Source organism: Harpia harpyja, chromosome 11 (genome assembly GCF_026419915.1).
Source record: "Harpia harpyja isolate bHarHar1 chromosome 11, bHarHar1 primary haplotype, whole genome shotgun sequence".
Classification (NCBI taxonomy): Eukaryota; Metazoa; Chordata; class Aves; order Accipitriformes; family Accipitridae; genus Harpia; species Harpia harpyja.
Genome location: NC_068950.1, coordinates 21,566,781 through 21,585,762, shown reverse-complemented (window position 1 = coordinate 21,585,762; position 18,982 = coordinate 21,566,781). Strand labels below are relative to the sequence as shown.

The following is an 18,982-nucleotide window of genomic DNA, read 5'->3' as shown; positions in this document are numbered from 1 at the left end:
TTGGGTAAATACAGTGCTGGAAACAAATTGGGGAGAGAAGTAAAGCATAGAATCAGTTGGATCACTCAGGAGTTCGTGACAGATAATGGTAGTATTTGTGTAATTTTTCATTTAGCAATTATTTTAATTATTTGAGGGGGGCTGTTATGAGTGTCGTAGCTCCTATTATTAGTATTTTTCTACTCTCTTATAACCTTTGTGCTTCTGTTGACTATCTAGAAAGACTGCTGGTCATACTGAAGTAATTAAGTCTTGGGCATTAACTGGCTAAGAAGGGAGATTAAATAATTCCATAGATAATGAGGCAAGTTTCCATACCTCACTATAGTAGTTCAGTTCTTTTGATTCATAAAAAGTAGTTAGCTATGCATTGATCAGTTCTGGTAATAAAATACCTGTCTAGCCTTATGCTGTCAGTTACAATTTTTTGATTCTCTTTCCAGCAAGGAGCTGATGGTTTCATATATGAGAGAGAGCTCTGTCCATGGTTTGGGGAAAGGAGAGGACACTTCATGTTCCTTTTTCATTAGTATCCTATAAGTAAAATTCTAGGCTTCTGGAGCAGTGGGTTGGTAGGATTTGTATTTTGGTGAAAGAACATCACATGTGGCCCAAAGCCCAAGCTGATACCCACCCCTTCCACCCATTTTAGGATTGTCTGCAATATTCAGTAATGTGCCTTAATTTCGTACAGACCCATATTTTTAAGTCATCATGGTAAATATAATTGAGGTGGAGGAGGAAGCATCTGAATCAAGAACATTAGATAGTGGTTTTAATTTATTTGCAGCTTGTCTGGTGAGTCGGATAGCATAGGATGTGTTAGGCTGGGTCTTTCCCATGCTCCATAGTGATTACAAGCTCTGCAGAATCTTCTTTATCAGACTCACACGTAGGAGGAGTGTCTAAGGTAGTTATTTGTGAACCTCAGCTTTCCTGTTCTGTCCTTTAGATGCAACCTGTTAATGTTTGATGTGACCTGCACTTGGATTGTATGCTGGAAAGCTTGTATGCTGCTTGTATTGTTTGCTGCTAAGCCAGTCCTTTAAAAGAAGCCCCATGGTTTATTCCAGGGCTATCTGCTCCATATATAATCCACAAGGAGAAAAAGGCAGTATTTCAGAGCAGGTATTGTTCCATGTCATCACTGACCCTGAATAAAACCTCAAATTCACTTCATCAGCGAAGGTTGTTTCTGTGTGCTGTCAGCTACTCAGCTGTTGAAATTCTGTCAAAAGTGGTGCAGAGAGGAGTTTAAAATTAAGCTTCCAAGAGTAACCGCACTGGTCTTAGTACAGTGCTTCTTGTGTCTGCATGATCCACGCTCATGACTAGTGACTTGTACTGGGCTCGTGGTTTGGAAAAAATAGCTTTTTCCCAACATGGCACACAGTTATTTTAAGGTTCATTCACAGGGGAATGTGTATTACTACAGAAATGCTAGTGATGATGCTGTTTACTATGTAAATACAATATTAAACTTGATATAGAATTTTAAGGGGTGTGGTGGCTTATTTGAAGCTTATTGTTAATTCAGGTGAATTTTAAAAATATCCTTGGACAGCATTGAAGACTGAAAGTATGGTTTGTCTAGTTCCGAGTATTCCTTGTTGTACTATTTGTGTTTATATGCTGTTTTATATTTTGAAAGTCTGGACCCAAGCTAATCTCTATGTTTCAGTAATAAGAATTGTCAGTATATTTTTGTTGTGTAGTCTGCCTCTTTCCCCATAGGGTATACAAAGCTCTGTTCTGTTTTTAGATAATCCAGTTCAAGCTTCTTTTCATTTTTTTTTCCCACCCATGCTATAGCCTTTTCCTGAAAGGAAATTCAAACTTAGTTCACCATTGGGCAATTTGCCTTAATCTTGAAACAACAAATCTCCATAGCTAGTTTTTTGAACGAAATACAATTTATGCAATTGGTCTACCTTTATCTGTATTTCAGTAGCTTTTGAATCTCTCAGTCACTTGGCAGATGCTCGTTTCCTATAGCTTTGTGAAAAATAGCAGATGGCTAGAGAAAGCATTACTTGATGGTCTCCTTTAGGGAAAGGCAGAAAGAATTGAACTGTTATATACTCTGTTTCAGCCCCCAAGTGACCCCCAGTCAGCATATGTCAGCCATGTAACTGTAGATAAGCAAAGCAATACCTTTGATCATTTGACAAACTCCAAAAAGGAAGGTATGGGTTGAGGGAAGGAGCCAGTGAAGCTCCAGAAATGTATCGTTCTAAGGAGATGCAGGGGAAAAAAAAAATCTCCCTCTCCAACTATATTGTGATTATTGATTCTATATACTGCTAATAAATAGCAGTATTGTCTTTCTGTTGCTTGCTGATTCTTTTTCACTTGTGTGGAAATATGGTATTCTATCAAAAGTTAAAATGAAAGGATCTATTGTAGACGTTCAGTGTAACTAAGAACTGCAAACTGATTAAAGTGATTGTCTACCATTGTGATAAAATGGTATGTAATCACATCTTTTCTGAAATGGAAAATGCCTTAAAACATGACAGACTTGTCTGGAAGTTGTAATAACTAGGACAATTAGCTTGCATAACAGGCTTTTGAGAAAAAAAAATGACAGCTATTGTTTTATTGATGTCAGGGACTTGAAATATACAGATGAGGATTGAAGATGGGGGAATCTTGGTTTCTTCCGTAATTTTTCTTGCGAGTCAGTCAGCCTCATTCAAGTCTTAGCATATATATCACTGATGCAGTTCAGTGATGTTAATGGAAGGTTGAGATGTACTTTCTTTGGATATTGGCCATTAGGCCTTGGTTCCCTTTCTGAGAACACTGATAATAATTTTATGAAAAATACTGAGTAAGTGCAAGTGTGATGGGGTTTAACTTCTTAAAGCATTGTGTGGGATTCCTTTCAGTATGTAACGTTAGTATTTTACCATGATTTTTTGTTTGTTTCATTGTAAAATTTATAGAAATTAACTTAATAGATTTTATGCAGCTTCGGAGAATCAAGTTAAAAGTAGTTTAAAAGAATTTAGTAAGGAATTAAGTCTTAAAACCTCATGACATGCAAACCCCAGGCTTCTGTATCTATATAGCTTCTATATAAATCTGGGATTTAATAGAAAAGAATGAAAAGTGACTTTTTGACAGCAGTAAGTGCATTTTTTAGATAAAGCATTGAATTGAGACAAAGTTAGCTTTTTACTGATGGTTTAATTGAAGATCCTTTAGCTGTTTATAGACAGGGTGGATAGCCCTAACTATGGCTCACCATTTTCTCCTAATACAGAGCTGATAAAGTGCATGTTTTGTCTATTGTGGGGTATAAACTGGCTGCTGCATTTGATTGCCTAACCTCTGCCTTGCTTTATTGATTTTGGGGAGTGTTGGTTTTGGTATCATACTACTGTTTAATTAGTAACACCAGTTTAATCTTCCACTTCTGAAGGAGGCCCAATCTTTTTCTGTATCATTTTTTCTGCTACTTTGAAATTAGAAAAAAGCTGGGACTTCCTGATTTGATAGCTGGAATAGTAAAATTGTGCATTTTAAGGCTGTGTATGCAACTTCAATTTTCTATTTATGCTTTCCTGAAAGGCAGCTCTTTAACATGGATATGGATTTTGCATTGTTTAGAGGTGTAAAGTGAATAAATTTAAAGCAGCTGCTTTGCATTAATACAGATTTTTTTCCTAGTAAGCACTAAGTGCTTTTTTTGTGCTACATGAAGTTTTAATTAAAAGTGTAAGTTTAGGAGAAAGCCCATTTCACTGTTAGATATGCCGATAAGAGTAGAACTTCTGATTTCTGTTAATTCATTAGACTTTTCTGCTGAAGTACTTGTGTCCTCTCAGTCTGTTTCATGTTGATCACCAGCTCAGGAAAGGGTTGGTTACACAGAGATATTTTGAATAGTTAAGGTGCATCAAGTGAAAGAGCAAGGCTTAGTTTGCTATAGCGTAATCCTCCCAAGGCCAGTTTATGCCTGAGAGATACTGTCTGTGGAAGAGTTAATTGATTTCCACATTCTGAATTTTGAATTCACCACTCTAATTAATACGCTTTAAGTTTGCTTACTGATTACATGTTGGCACGGCTGAAGGCATAACTTGACATCCTAATGAGTTATGGGTGAAGGAAGTGAGGTATGAAGACCAGACCCAGTAATTTTTGTTGGCTCTCTGATCATGATGTGTTGGCCAACTGGGGTGGTGTCTGTATCACCCTCCCAAGAGCAGGAATGTGCCAGGTGGCCAGTAAGGAGGGAAGAAAGCAGGAATAGTGGTTCCAGCTGGTGGGAGATGGTGGCATCAATCAGAGGATGAGGTTGAGTATGAGGACAGAAGCGTAGCCCAGGTAAAATGAAGTTATAAACAGCTGATGTGATGCATGCTTCTGAAAATAACTGATATTTAAATAAATGTAATCATTCTGATGTACTTTAAAATGTAACTTTTTAAAATTAAATGTGGCTTTTTATTTTTGAAAAAGCTTCTTAAACCAAATTATTCAGTTAATTACAATATAAATACACAAACAAATTACCACAGTCATTATTTCATGATCCATGGCAGTTGCCAAAGCACACATTTTATAGTTTGTGACATGTAGCAATTTGCATGAGTGTATCCATCCATGGAAGAGAACTTTCAGTGCCCTTGCATTTGCTGAGCAGCAGGAAGGCTCATGGATGATTGCTGTAGACTGGGTAGCTTACACCTATCTGCTTGTATGAGTTATCTGATTTGAGGTTCGGACAAACTTCCAGAGAGTAAATACCTGTAACACAGTCTTCCCAGTATGTGGGTTGCAATGGTATTGTGAACTGTATGTGTCACACTTTGTAATTGCAAAAATACACCCACACCCACTTGTTGATGCCAAATAATTCTAATGATGAGCATGGAAGGGCAAAATAGTTGTTTAACTGGAAGAATGTGGATGGTCTGTTTGAGGGGTGCTGTCAAGGTAGAGTATGATGGGAAGCATGGATCTTCACAGCTGGTACTTGATAAAACTAATGAGAGGAAAAGGCATGGCCTACATCGACAATTAAAAATAGAGGGTTGCGTTTTCTTCTGGTGACAGCTTTAAATCTGAGCTCTGTTCTTGTCTTTTGACATCTCTGCAGTCTCTTGGTGAAATATGCATCTGTGAATTACACAACTGTATGTTTACTTGCAAAGGAAGGTAATATTAGTACTGAGCAATAAATATGGCAACTCCTCTACTAAAAATATGCTTAAAAGTGCGTAAACTTTTGAATACAGAGTTTCTTTTCTGCTAATCTTTTCCGTGCCAGCCTAAACACGTCTCATGTTGAAGTGCTGGCTGCTGCACTCCCTTTGAAGCAGGGTTTGGAGCTCATATGACAGTGCTGCAGTATTGTGGAATGTGAAGCCAGTGTAAAATAAAAAAAAAAACAAACCCAAAACAAAACCCCAAACTCCATACCTCCCCCCTTTTCTTTTGGAAGCAGGGAGGGGAAAGGAGAATGGACTTTAAACCTCTGCTGGCTTCTGTGCTTACAATGTTCCGGGTGGGATGATCTCCACAACGGATGACTTCCAGATGGGATTGTGCCAGCCAGTTCTGGCTACTGTGGGACTTCAGCTAACTATCAGGGTTTCAGCAGTACTGTTTATGTGTAAAGCAGTTTGTGATCTTGTTTCATATTATGCCTTTTATTCTGTAGCTTTCATCCTTTAAGCTTTTTGTTTGGAACTTCATGAGGCCAAAGAATACTAACAAGGGTAAATTACTCAAAGCTTCCAACAGAAGAGAGTGTTGGTTTTTGTTAAACCTTCTTTGCTTTCTTGCTTGCCTACAGGAATTGCCATATGTATGTAGTAGGCTTTGGCTCTGGCTTTTAAGTGCTTCATTGACGCTTCCTGCTTGGTAGGAGTAGTGTTATGCTTTTACATCAGCTGCAAATGGTTATGAGTTATTAACTGACTATGAGACTTCAAGCCAAGCATTTTGTGTTCCCTTTGCAGAAACGCAGCTGAATGGAGCTTAAAGGGCGACAGATGAAAGAACTTGAACACGTTTCTGAAGGTTTAAGATGTGTCTGACAGTGACCTCCTTACCTTAGTAATAAAGAAGAGTTTTTCAACAGGAGCTTAGGATATCTTTACTCCAACTTATTAATATACTAACTGGAATGGTGTTCTGACAACAACTCTCCGTAGTAAAGTACTTACCCTACTACAGAACAGTATTATTTTCTCTACTGATAATGCAACTCAATGGAGGAAAGTAATGTTTTGATAAGCATGCGTGAAGATCGTTCCTTTCATGTACGATACAGGTAAGACTGTATTCATTTTAGTATGGATGAATACGTGCTCTTAATAATAGAAAACTAAACAAGTTGCAACAAATAGTTTGGTATCTCTGTTATTAGTGTTATTGAAACTGAAAGCTAAAATCACTTTTTTCTTTTCTCAATTTTTGAACTATGAAAATTCACTTTTGCTATATAGTAGATTGTATTAGTATAATTACATGATTGTATAGTATTGGAACTGTGTGCCGTTGCAGAATAGTACATGTTTGTCTGTATTTCTTTGTATTTCTGATAGAATGATACGAGGTATGATCCCTGCATGGTAATACCTGCTCTCTCTCTTCTTTTAACTTTTGGGCTGCATATGGAAATTGTTGAGTTTTGTCTGCTAAAGTTCTCTGTACTTGTCCACTGTTGCTTCTATGAATGATGAATGTATACGTGTGCTGTCACCTAGAGCAGTGTTTTCCTTGCTTAAAATAAAGAGATTTGATTGATAGATAAACTGCTTTGATACCTTGGACGAAAAAAGTACTGTTATTGCAGGTCAAGAGGATATGTGATTTCACTTCAGAGAGCTTTTATAATTTTTCTTCTGGAATCCCCTTTACAGACATGGGACAACATGTTAGCGTTGCGGACGCGCTCTGAAGAACTGGAACAACAGAAGCATTATGTAGTGCGTGTGTTTGGATGGCTGGTGTTTGGAAGGGTGAATCTTGCAGCTCACTCAATAGGAAGGGACACTGGAATGATTGTTTTAAAAACAGATCAAAAGGGTGATTCTTCTTGTGTGCTCCCCCCACCCTCTCCCCTAGTCATCCTTGCTTTGGAGGCTTTTTCCATGCTAGCTAACAGGAATAAAGCACTACCCCTATTTGTAAGACAGCACATGCTATGGCTTAAAATTAATTCTGAAAATGTTCTGACAGTGTTAGATTGCTGTTAGATTGGTCTTCCCTTTCATGGAAGTACAGTGTTAGTTCTGTTTAGCAGTGCAGTCAGCAGGAGGAAGTTTTTCATGGACAGTAAGGAGAAAATTAGCAAATAAACTGTAATTTACTCTCTGCTCTCTTTATTTTGCTAAAATCTTTATATGGTGGCTTTGACAGCAGGAATCTCTAAGTGTGTGAGCATATTTCTTCTGTGCTGTTTTCTGAATGTATCTAACTCCCAGCATTCCTCTAACATGTTTACCCTGCTGTTACTGATGCTCTTGGTCCTCCCCAGACAACTATAGAAGATCCTTGCTCACTCTAATAAAAGCAGGAGCTGTTCAAGGTACTATTATTAGAAGTAAATGGATGAAGAAAGTGGCACAGCCAATTGTCTGGTTTAAATTGACAAGCCAAAAATAACTTCAAAAAAATTGGCAAGCACAGTCAGGGTAAAATGTCTTGCTACTTTGTGCTGTATTTCAGTACAGGCTTGAATGATACTGATTAACAATAAAAATATTAATGGCCTTATTAAACCTTTCTGTAAGAACTGTAATCTGATGAACATTTAAAAAACCATCAAGGCATAATACTTTTTTTTTTTTTAAATATTAAACTTTTCTAAAACTTAGAGAAACTGCAAATTAATTCAGTCTATTGAACTGAAATTTTATGATAATTTAATAGCTATAATATGGAAAGATTTTATTTGGTTGTAGTTTAAGATCTGAGGCAGGAAAGAATAGATCATAAATTACTGGGAGTGGTGGTGTTATTTATCAGTTTTAAAAATTTCTTATCTACAGGTATTGTCTGAGGCTCATTTGGCTCTGCTTTTTCCTTTCTTCTGGTACTCCAATAGAACTGACTTTAAAAAGAAGCTGGTGGCCCACTCCTAAGGAAAGGCTTTACTCCTAAGGAAAGGTCTGTTTCTTACTGTGCAAGCTGTTTCTTTCTCCCCACTGTACTTGGCCAGTATCACTTTAGCAGCTATAAAAATACTTACACTGGTGGAAGGAAACTATTTTTTATTCTTATGTTGTTTAGTGACTGAAAATAAAATGCTGAAGTTGATAAATGGGACTAATAAGTGATCTATAGAGTAAATATTTGCAGAACTCACTTGTCTTGGCCTGCTAAATACCAAAACCTTGTAACTGCTTTTATCTTGACTGGAACTAAAGAACCCCAAATTCAGGTGTGTGGTTTCTTCCTGTGTATGTGTGTGGTGTTTTGTTTCTAAGTTTGCGATCAAACTTAGTTTGACTAAACACAGTGTTGCAGTGGAGGTGTAGTTGTTTGGAGTGGTCAGTGTGGTGTGCTTCTGCAGTATGTATAGAAACCAAGAATAAGGGCAGGAGTCAGCAATAGTATGTGATCTTTATTATAGGAAGCTGTGGCATTAGTAATTTTATGCATCTGAATTAGAGATATAATAGGGTTTTTTTTGGTTTGTGTCTAGGTATGGTATTGTGGATCGACATGTTTCATGGCAAATTATATGGCAGCTCCATTCCCCCTCAATAGCAAAAAGTCCCCCTGGTGGGAGTTGAATGGAGTAAAGCTAAATTAATTGTGTTTAGAGATTGTAGTAATCGATGAGTCTTCTTGCCTTCTTCTATTGCCTTATTTCTCACCAGTTTTTTTTATTATAAGATGAGAACAGCTGAAGGAAGGGAGACTCCAAAAAGGGCGAAAAAACCAAGGAGGCTAGGGTGGAGGTATATGCATAGGGTTTATATTCTTACAAGTATCAACGTTCAAAACAGAATGTGAAGAAGGTCAAAGAAGAACAAGGCGGGGGAAAAAAAAAAAAAGAAAAGGGAGCCAGGCCAGATGAAAAGCTTAGAGGGACAGATAAGGATGAGGTAGTTTTACAAATGAGAAATTATTCAGGAGATGCCAACCTTTCAGAGAACAGGTCCGGGCAACTACAAACAGAATAACAAAATGAAGCCCTGTATGAGTATTTCCACAGTAATATCTGGAACATTATCCTGTTTAGCAGGAACAGAATTTCATTATAAGTACATAGATGAATGGGCCTTGTTCTCTTCTCATCTCTGCAGATTCAATGTGTCTTTTGTTTAGGCATTGGGTGTTGACTAAATAAGTAATTCAGTTCGGCTCTGGGAACAGAGCAAGTAATTTCATATTCTCCTTGTAACTATTTAATGACTTCCTGAAACATTGATAACCTAGCCCTGTCTAGTCTGCTGACATCCTATTTAACCATTAGTAGTGACAGTTAAAACAGCCTCTGAGAACATTCCCAAGAGGTGATAGCTTTTTGACTGGAGAACACCTATGTAAATTTTTTTTTTTTTAAAAAGCTGTGTTAATTTTCATAACAGTCCTTTAAGTAATGGAGGAAAAAAAACCAAACCAAACCCACACCTCTTCTGAGTCCAGTTTTGGTACTTGATGGATAAGCCTAGCAAACTTTTAAAATAACTGAATGATTTCATAGCTCTTATATAACGTGAATAAAATATTAATATTGGGTACAGCAACTGTGGAAATAAATATTTCATTTTCTGTGTTCTTTTTTTATAACTTATTTAGACTTTGAAATTGTGGAAGTTCACTAAAAAAGGATCCCAATGGAATTACAGCTTTAATTTGCTGTACAAATTCTAGCAACCTGTTGACACAACTTTTCTAGAGTTGCTCTCAAGAGTAGTATTCAATTCTGGTTTCTTTTTTACTCAAACAATTACTAATTCCCATTCCCACTCACTTCCTGTAATTCTGGTTGAATTGAAACACTCTAATATCTGATTTTCATCAGCCTGGGTATAAGCCTTAGCTTCATAGTTAGTTATGTTCTGTATGAAAAAACCCAAATCTTTCATTTTTATAAGTTATGTTAAGTCTGAGTTGCAAAGGCAAAAGATTATATTTCAAGTTTCTTGATGAAATGGTAATGCTGCCTTGGCATTTGGCAGTCTTTGGTGTAGTGTGAAATTAATTGAATGCAGTATATCAGGAAAATTACTGGTCCATAGCATTCTCTGATACTGTCTTTGTACCTTTTTAAGCTGTGCCTTTCTTCATTGATTAGGTGGCTGACGCATCACAGTTGCAAATCAAAACTTTTTTTTTTTAATGGGATAAATTCACTTACAGAACTGGAGTCTAGTACAGCATTTTGACTATTATGTCACATACCCATTTTGCTGAAAGCTCTACCCTTTTTAGCTGTTCAGGCTAAAAATCTAAAGAAATGAATGTGATTGTGTCGTGGTCTAAATTTTCACACTAAGGAGCACCATATTTTCTAGCCGTCACTTTAATTGGACATGTCAGTTAACATGAGGTGCCCGGAGAGAACCTCTTTGGATAGGATTAAGATTACCCAATGAAGTGTTTTAAGTCTTAAACCTTCAGTTGCTGATGGTGTAATCATTTCTGCCTGTACTTAACTGTACTTAATCATTTCTGCCTTTTTCTGTCTTACATTCAACACATGCACAATGTAACAAAAACCAGGTTGTGTGTTCTAGCAAATAGGAATGCTTTAACTTCTCTGAGAAGAGTTTCCAAACCTAAAAATACTGCATGTGTTATGGATAGCCAATGTGAGAAGTTGGGCCTGGGAACTTCATGCCTGAGTTATTGTTTGCTGTCTGCATCTTTACCAACTACCAAGCATACAGTATTTTTAATTGCAAAAGTTAAATATGTCTGTCATCTCGTTGTGCTTAAGTTGTGGAATGTCGAAGACCAGCAGGTATGGTACTATTTTGTGTTGGTAGCTTATTTTACTTATGATCCAAATTCTTCTAGTTCTCTTGAAAGTCAGTGGATTTTTTCAAAAATATTTCCTTCTTGCTCAGATTTGAGTAGAATGTTGTATAACCTATTTTTTTCCTATTTTAGAAAAATAAAGAAATGTAAACATTGCAGGTGTGTTAAATACTTCATCACTGTGTCTTGCCAAAACAGCTGTCTTCTGGCGTTGCCATTAGAGTAACTTTTGGAACAGTTTTGGAACAGCAAACATTTGATTGTTGCTATTACTGATCTGTGCATATGAAGGGAAATGCTTTTAGGAATAGAATTCTAAATGGTTTATTCTTACAACTGGGTGAATGATGACGTAACAAGGATATCTTTAATTGCATAGTGTTCTGTTTTGGAGTGCAAGCCCTTATACTTTCTGTGTAATCCATCTTGAAGAAAAATTCAAACCAGTATACAAATCTATGAAGTTGATGTCTACTTTTTGACAATATTAACACACAGTTTTTAAACACAGAATGTCTCTTACTGAGTTTTCTTTCTGAAAAATCTTTTAAAAGTAGAATGATGGTGTTTTTGCTAGCTTTTTAAAATGCATGTATCTTGAAAAAGCTAGAGAACTATACTGCTTGAAGATCAAGACCCTGAAGTCTTCCTTCTCATCCTCCTCTCCCCCACCTCCCTTGCATCTCAGAACTGGAAAGTAGGAAAAGTTTGTATGTAATTGTTAACACTTACTGAAATGTTACCTTTTGTACACATGAATTCACAGTAGCAAAAATACATATGAATGTTTTTTGGCAGCTGCAGTTCTCTAACACCTTCTTTGTTCATCGTTAAAAATGTAATCTGCAAATTCTTCTATAAATTCATTCATGAGTATCTTCTTTACTGCTTGCAGTATTTTGTACCTGTATAGTTACACAATTATTTGCTCATGATGATCAAAAATATTCCAGTGATGTCTGGAACAATGGCAGTTAAGTAACTCGAATTGACATACATTTTGTTGTTATTTCAACCTAGATCTTTTTTCTTTACACTCTGAGAATTTTCATAGCAGTGTCACTATAGGAAATGGTGAAGTGGCAAGGAGTTTTGAATTACATAGGAAACAACTTTGGGAAAAATAGTCATGGTCTTTGATATACAGGAATATTTCAATTTTAATATTTTTTTTTTCCATAAGACATTTTTCAGGTAACTATGGTATCAATCTAAAAATAAAAGTGCTTATGTTTGTCAAAATCAGTATTTTCCAAGAATAGCTTGGTTTTTTAGGTCACTTTTCTGAAATTATCTAGATGGTGAAAACTCTGCATTTTTGAATCGTACAGGTGCTATATATGGACAGAGCAGTGTTTGGATTTCCTCCCTGAGACTTAAAAAGAAAGAAGGAAAAAAAAAAGTTGAAGCTATTTGTTCTAAAGTTATGTTTGCTCATCACTGTTGAAGTTGCAATTTCCATTTCAGCGTTGGTTTCTGTGATATTATAGTACCAAGTTCATTGTTTGTCCTGTGGTGCTGATTGCCTACCTGTCCTACACTAATGGAGACCCTCTGAGTAAAATAACCTCTTCAGAACTCAGGTTATTGGACAAAGTACTACATTTAGAGTGACCATTTTTCTTTTTACTTAAATTGTGCAGGATGGAGGCTTCCTGCCTAGAGCTGGCTTTGGAAGGTGAGCGCCTGTGTAAAGCAGGAGATTGCCGAGCTGGTGTATCTTTCTTTGAAGCAGCTGTTCAGGTTGGAACTGAAGATTTAAAAACACTCAGTGCTATTTACAGCCAGTTAGGCAATGCCTATTTCTACTTGCATGAATACGCAAAGGCCTTGGAATACCACCACCACGATTTAACTCTTGCAAGGTAATCTTGTGTCTTTCTTTAACCATGTTCTCCATTTCATCCTGTTCTTGTAGAGATGAGCAGTTGACTGTTCATTTTCCTACCAAACCCTGCTATTAATACCGGATAACGAGTGAATGTGGTGGTGGCAGAGGGCCAGGGGGTCTGGCAGGTAACTTGACTGCCCTTTAACCTGGGAGCTAATACTTGGTCTAGCACCATAATCCTGGTACTGACTGAGGCCTCACCAGGTTTGTGCATAATTAAGCGGCTTCTTCAAATCCACCCTTTCTTTATCCTTTCCTGTTTCTAAAACTCAGCCTTCCTGGTTCATCAGGATGTTAAGCTGGCTGTCTTGGTTACTAGACAGAACTCATTCATGTTTCTCTGTGTAAAACTTGTAATATAATATTGTGAAATCTAAAAACCCTATTTATGCATCTGACTTTTAATGATTTGGTATAGATCCAATAAAAGACAAAGGCACCTAATGTACGTAACCTCAGTTTCGGCACAAATCTATTCTTCCCCTTGCCTTAACCTGCTCAAGTGCTGTAACCTTGTGGCAACTCTGTTTTGTTGTGTTATTCCCCAAGTATCACAGTCTGAGTGGTTCGGCGGCAGTCTTTTGCCTTAGTCTCATTTAGAATCTAGAAATATAGTATTACCTCTGAGCTTTCTGTAAGACCACTATGTCTTGTAAATCATACAAGACTATGATAGTCAAGTAAACTGCAGAAACAGAACAGTTAAACCTCTCTTTCTAATGCTGGGACTGGCTTTCTACATAATCATTAAGAATTTTCTCTTTATTCTCTTCCTAAAAGAAGTGCTTTTTTTTTTTTTAAACTGTTAAGTAGGTGATCAATACCATGAATACTAGCAACTGCACAAACAGCACCAACAAAATTAAACATCTGTAACCACAGATTGAACAATGTTTATGTGAGTGCATTTTAGGTATGCAATGAACTGAATACATACATATTTACATGGCTGTACTATCTTTTCATAAATTCTTCTGTCTACCATACATTGATCATCCGCTTGGTTTCAAATTATACACTATTTACTGGGTACTTTATTTCTGCAATTTTAGGACAATCGGAGATCTACTGGGAGAAGCTAAAGCTAGTGGGAATCTGGGCAACACCTTAAAGGTACTTGGGAATTTTGAAGAAGCTATTGTTTGTTGTCAAAGACATCTGGATATTTCCAGAGAGCTTAACGATAAGGTAAGAATTGCTTAGGAATCTGGAAGTAAACTAATACACATTACTGAACCCTGTTGTATAGGTAATGAGTGTACCACCTTTCAGAGGGAAGTAAATACTGAATATTCAATTATTTCTTCTAGACAGTAAGAATCTGTTAGTTGTAAGATAGTTGTTTGCACCTGGAAGACTACAGATTCAGATTAATAAATATTACCATGTTTTGTGTTTTGTTTTTTTTAAAATTTAATTTTCAGTGATAATTGGCCTCAAGAATTATTATGTATCTTGCACCTTAAAAGGAAGTAGTATGCAAAACAATTTGATTGAGGGATGTGACTGGGTGGGAGTAAGGTACGTGATAAGAACATGTTCAGAATGGGCAGAGCATGTGTTGACAACTAGTTAACAAACTTTTTTTCCCATCTGTGGATTGTACTAATAGTTGTTGTGACACAAGACTTTGAAGCATACAATTTTAATGCCTTATTTTACTTTTCGTTTAGGTTGGAGAAGCAAGAGCACTGTATAATCTGGGAAACGTGTATCACTCGAAAGGGAAAAATGTAGCTAGTGCTGGGACTCATGATCCAGGGGAACTTCCAGATGATGTGAAAAATGCTTTACAAAAAGCTGCAAATTATTATGAGTAAGTAGTGGCTTTAAATGTTGGGGATTGAGAGGATATGGTTATCTAGTTTGTTAGAATACTGGGAGATTTGTGGTGTCATGAACTAACCTGTGGCACTCTTCTATTCAGAACAGTGGTACCTGTGAATTTTTTCCCTTTTAAACTGGAGAGTGCACTATTTTTTTGTTATGTCCTCATTTTTAGTGCACCTCTTATTACCTGGTAAGTCCTTCCCTTACATTACAATCCAGTAGTACTCTTCAAACCAGACCCAGACAACAATAGGACCTCAGTAGACTTGTATATAATGTAGCTCTGGAACTAGAAGCGAGCACACCAGTTTGAGTAAGAATGCAGTTAAGTTCAGTATCTCACAGGAAGTGTTTCCTACTCAGTGGAAGATTTAGGGCTGCATAAAGGACATTAAAATAGGCCAAAGTAGCATACCTCTACCTTTTCCTTCATATAAATGGAAAGATGTATTTTTTAAATTATTACTTAAATGACTGTGAGAAAAAGAACTCTTAAAAGTCACTATTCTTCCCCTTCTCGCTTCCCCCAAAACAGGGAAAACCTGACAATAGTAACAGAGCTGGATGATAGAGCAGCACAGGGACGTGCCTTTGGAAATCTGGGAAACACACACTATCTTCTGGGCAACTTCAGGAGTGCAGTTTTAGCCCATGAACAGGTACAACAATGTGCTAGTAAGGAAATTCTGTTCTTAAGTACATCTACTGTGTTGGATCCTGTTGCAAGCTTTTTAATGCAAGTTTTAAATCTTAATGGTGCAGCTTCAAGTTTGGCTGTTCTTTTCAAACGTTGTTGACTTAAAGAACAGATACAGACACAGAGTGGAAAAACTACGAGTATGCATTTCTGTATGCAAATGTATGTTACGAAGTACAAAATTGAGTAAATAACGCAATTATTTCACATTTTTAAGCGTCTCCTAATTGCAAAAGAATTTGGTGATAGATCAGCGGAAAGAAGAGCATACAGCAACCTTGGAAATGCCTACATATTCCTGGGTGAATTTGAAACCGCTTCTGATTACTACAAGTTAGTTGACTGTTTAGAAATATAATTTATACCTCTTCTTGTACAGTTTACTTCTGTTGTGCTTGGTACTTTAGGTCACTGTAGAATAGTTCTCTGTCCAACATATACTTAGAAAAGAGCTGCATTTGTTTAGCAAAAATAACATTTTTCCCTAGTTGTTTAACTATTCTGGTTCTTTTAAGGGAGGGGCAGCATTAATCTTTATTTTTTAAACTTTTTTGTTACTTTAAATAGATTCTTTGCAGCGCTGTAGATGTCTTTCTGTTGATAGGCATTTAGTCCCCTTTATTCTAGAACCAAGCATTACTGTCTTAGCTCTTAGCAAGTTCTGGAATGATCTGAATAACTTTAATAGACCTGAGATGGGTAGCTGTCTCGGGTACGCTCCCTAGCTGAGATAAGTAGTGCACATCAACATGATTTTACGTATTTAGCCTGTATTTTCAATCAACACTTTCTTCTTGATCTCTGCACCACTAAGCAGTTGCTGCTGTAACTTGGGAAAATACAAGCTCGGCAAAGATACAGTGTGGGTGTTATTAGCATCTTATGTGGATTTCAGAGCTTACCCGTTCTTTTTGAAAAGGGAAAAAAAGCCTCCGTACCGAGCAGATTCCTTGTAGCACTCAAATTCTTCTTACCCAGCAGGGGCAGGCTGGCTTGGTGGTTATAGGTCTGTCTTGCTCATGTTGATGGAGAATATACAGTATTTATTGGAATGCTGGTACTAAACTGTTTCAAGGGCATACTGTCAGGAAAACTGCTATAAATTATTGATGAAGCAATAAATTAAAATTAGAAGATGCTGTTTGAGGGACCAGTCTGCTCTCTAATAAAGTAAATTGAAACAGTTTGCAGTGGAGGGCAGTGGAAGACAGACACTTAAAATCTTGTAAGAGTTTACAAGATAGTAACTTATTAGCAGCTAATTTGCCAGCCCGGTGTCCTCATTTGTTTAATTTATATAACTGATTTTTAGTTGTGCAAGTATACTTTTAAAAACTTTTCCTTACAGTGATTTTTGGGGTGACTAACCCCTTCTTTCAGGAGGACGTTACAGCTGGCTCGACAGCTTAAAGACAGAGCTGTGGAAGCACAGGCCTGCTACAGCCTTGGGAACACATATACTTTGCTTCAAGACTACGAAAAAGCAATTGATTATCATTTGAAACACCTTGTGATTGCTCAGGAATTAAATGATAAGTAAGCCCTAAGAGATTGTTTAATGTATGTATGACACTTAAACCAAATCCTGTTGCCTCTAACTTTGCTGTCATTGTTCTGTATATGACAGCTGAATTAATGTGAATTCCCTACAATGCTGGGCTCTGGTTTTCATACAGGGGAAAAAAATTACTTGTGAAAGTATTGTAGCTAATGAGTCCGAGATGAAAGAGGAACTGGTGAATTACTGTCTCTACATCTTCTTCTGTCAGCATCTTCTTTGTAAATTAAGGAAAAGAAAAGCAGATCTCTCTTTTTCATGACCTCATTATAATAATTTTGCATACCTTCACAAGAATATGTCTCCTACTTTTCCACAGATTAAGATGGGAAGGGATGGGGAAAGGGGAGTAATGCAATAGCTAGTAATGCTTATTTTATAATCATGATTTCTAAGGCCTTTTTTAGAACATTGGGTACAACTACAATTTTTTACAGCTTTTAAATGCACTTCTAACTGAGTAAGCAGAATATATGAAAAATAAGGCATGCAATCTGATGAAAAGCAAAGTAGGTTATAAAATGTTCCATGCTTGCAAAACTGAGTGACTTATGTTTGCTCTGAGCTTAAAAATTAAAATTTTGATTAATTTGCTTGTGCTTATGGTTATACCCAGATGACTCTCCTTTAAATGCAATACTTGACGTGTTGGTGTTGGAATGGTTTCTGATGATAGCCTTCACTTTTCTCGGCACAGCAATCTTACTGTGGCAGTATTATGAAAACCTGACCCCTAGTGTTCAGCGAGTAAAGGTATAATTGAAAATGTGTATTTTTTGCAGAATTGGTGAAGGAAGAGCATGCTGGAGCTTAGGGAATGCATACACTGCTCTGGGAAATCATGACCAAGCTATGCATTTTGCAGAAAGGCACTTGGAGATTTCAAGAGAGGTATGATTTTCATACTCTGTATATGTTGCCTGGTTGGTTTTTGTTCTTACACAGTGATTTTATGGAGGTGTGTCCATACATTGAATAATGGAATGGATTTTGAATGATTTCTGAGATAGCTGACTTCAAATTATTTCAGCCATGTCTTGCTGCAACTAGTTCCTTAGTTCTTGTGCCGCCTCTGATAATGTCAGCATGGAATCTAAGTTAGGAGCCTAGCAGAGGTTACTTTAGGCTTTGTTATGTACTGTTTAGTTGTTACGTACTTCACTAAAAAGATGATTCTCTGTTTCCAGCCAGAAAAACTTTACCAGCCTTTTTCTCCCAGAAATCTAGGGGACAAGGTTTACATTATATTAACATGTGTATTCTTTGTTACAATACTAGAACTGCTTATTTTATTCTGTTGCAGGTAGGAGATAGAAGTGGGGAACTCACTGCTAGACTTAATCTCTCAGATCTTCAAATGGTTCTCGGATTAAGCTACAGCACAAACACCTCCATGATGTCAGAAAGCCATGTGGTAGATCACAGTCTGAATGGTATGCGCCTATTTCTGCAATACTTTCTAACAGGGAACTTCAGAAAGAATCTGTTGTTTGCATTGTTTTCTGACTACAGATGGTTCTTCTGGAGGGTTTACATTGTGAATCACAGCTTACTGCTTAGTTTCTTCACATGATGTTTCTAATTGTCCCCCCGCCCCCACACTTTTTTAACGCGGGACATTTATCTATTTGCTGCCAAATTATGTCTCCTTTTTTTCTTCCTACCATCTTAGCAACACTGGGGGTTACAGTAGAGCCCAGTTCATTTGATGTTCCTCTGTTCAAAGATCCAAAGTCCTTCTCTGTGTCCCATGAAAGCAACTTACATAGCCTAGATTGGTGTGGGTTTGAAGGCTGCTTTTACTAGTGGTTTTTATTCTCTGCTGATACTATTTACCTGCACTGTTTTGGAACTCAGAATTGCTGTACCTGGGATCTTAGATGAGTACAGCCACAGCTTTGAAGGTGACACCATAAATCTTAATGATAAAAAGATGAACCTGATTCTTTCTTGAAGGTACCAGACCAAAAGTAGGACGCCGCCACAGTATGGAGAACATGGAACTTATGAAATTAACACCAGAAAAGGTTGGCACTTTCATTCTTTCTGT

The 18,982-nt window shown here is 37.0% G+C and overlaps 1 protein-coding gene across 6 annotated transcripts in view; it reads left to right on the top strand.

Annotated features, from left to right (window-relative positions):
• GPSM2 (G protein signaling modulator 2) overlaps window positions 1-18,982 on the top strand; it is a 30,783-nt gene that overhangs the window by 5,814 nt on the left and 5,987 nt on the right. For 2 of the 6 annotated variants that reach the window (XM_052800674.1, XM_052800669.1), the window contains exons 2-11: window positions 5,976-6,289; window positions 12,600-12,821; window positions 13,900-14,035; window positions 14,521-14,663; window positions 15,213-15,336; window positions 15,592-15,707; window positions 16,755-16,910; window positions 17,715-17,823; window positions 18,236-18,365; window positions 18,889-18,959. In XM_052800674.1, the coding sequence (XP_052656634.1) occupies window positions 6,228-6,289; window positions 12,600-12,821; window positions 13,900-14,035; window positions 14,521-14,663; window positions 15,213-15,336; window positions 15,592-15,707; window positions 16,755-16,910; window positions 17,715-17,823; window positions 18,236-18,365; window positions 18,889-18,959 (1,269 nt within the window). In that variant the 5' untranslated portion in view covers window positions 5,976-6,227. Of the gene's footprint in view, window positions 1-5,650; window positions 5,733-5,975; window positions 6,290-8,012; window positions 8,131-9,787; window positions 10,940-12,599; window positions 12,822-13,899; window positions 14,036-14,520; window positions 14,664-15,212; window positions 15,337-15,591; window positions 15,708-16,754; window positions 16,911-17,714; window positions 17,824-18,235; window positions 18,366-18,888; window positions 18,960-18,982 lie in introns of those variants that run through there. The other 4 variants (XM_052800672.1, XM_052800670.1, XM_052800671.1 and 1 more) reach the window with 4 other exon arrangements.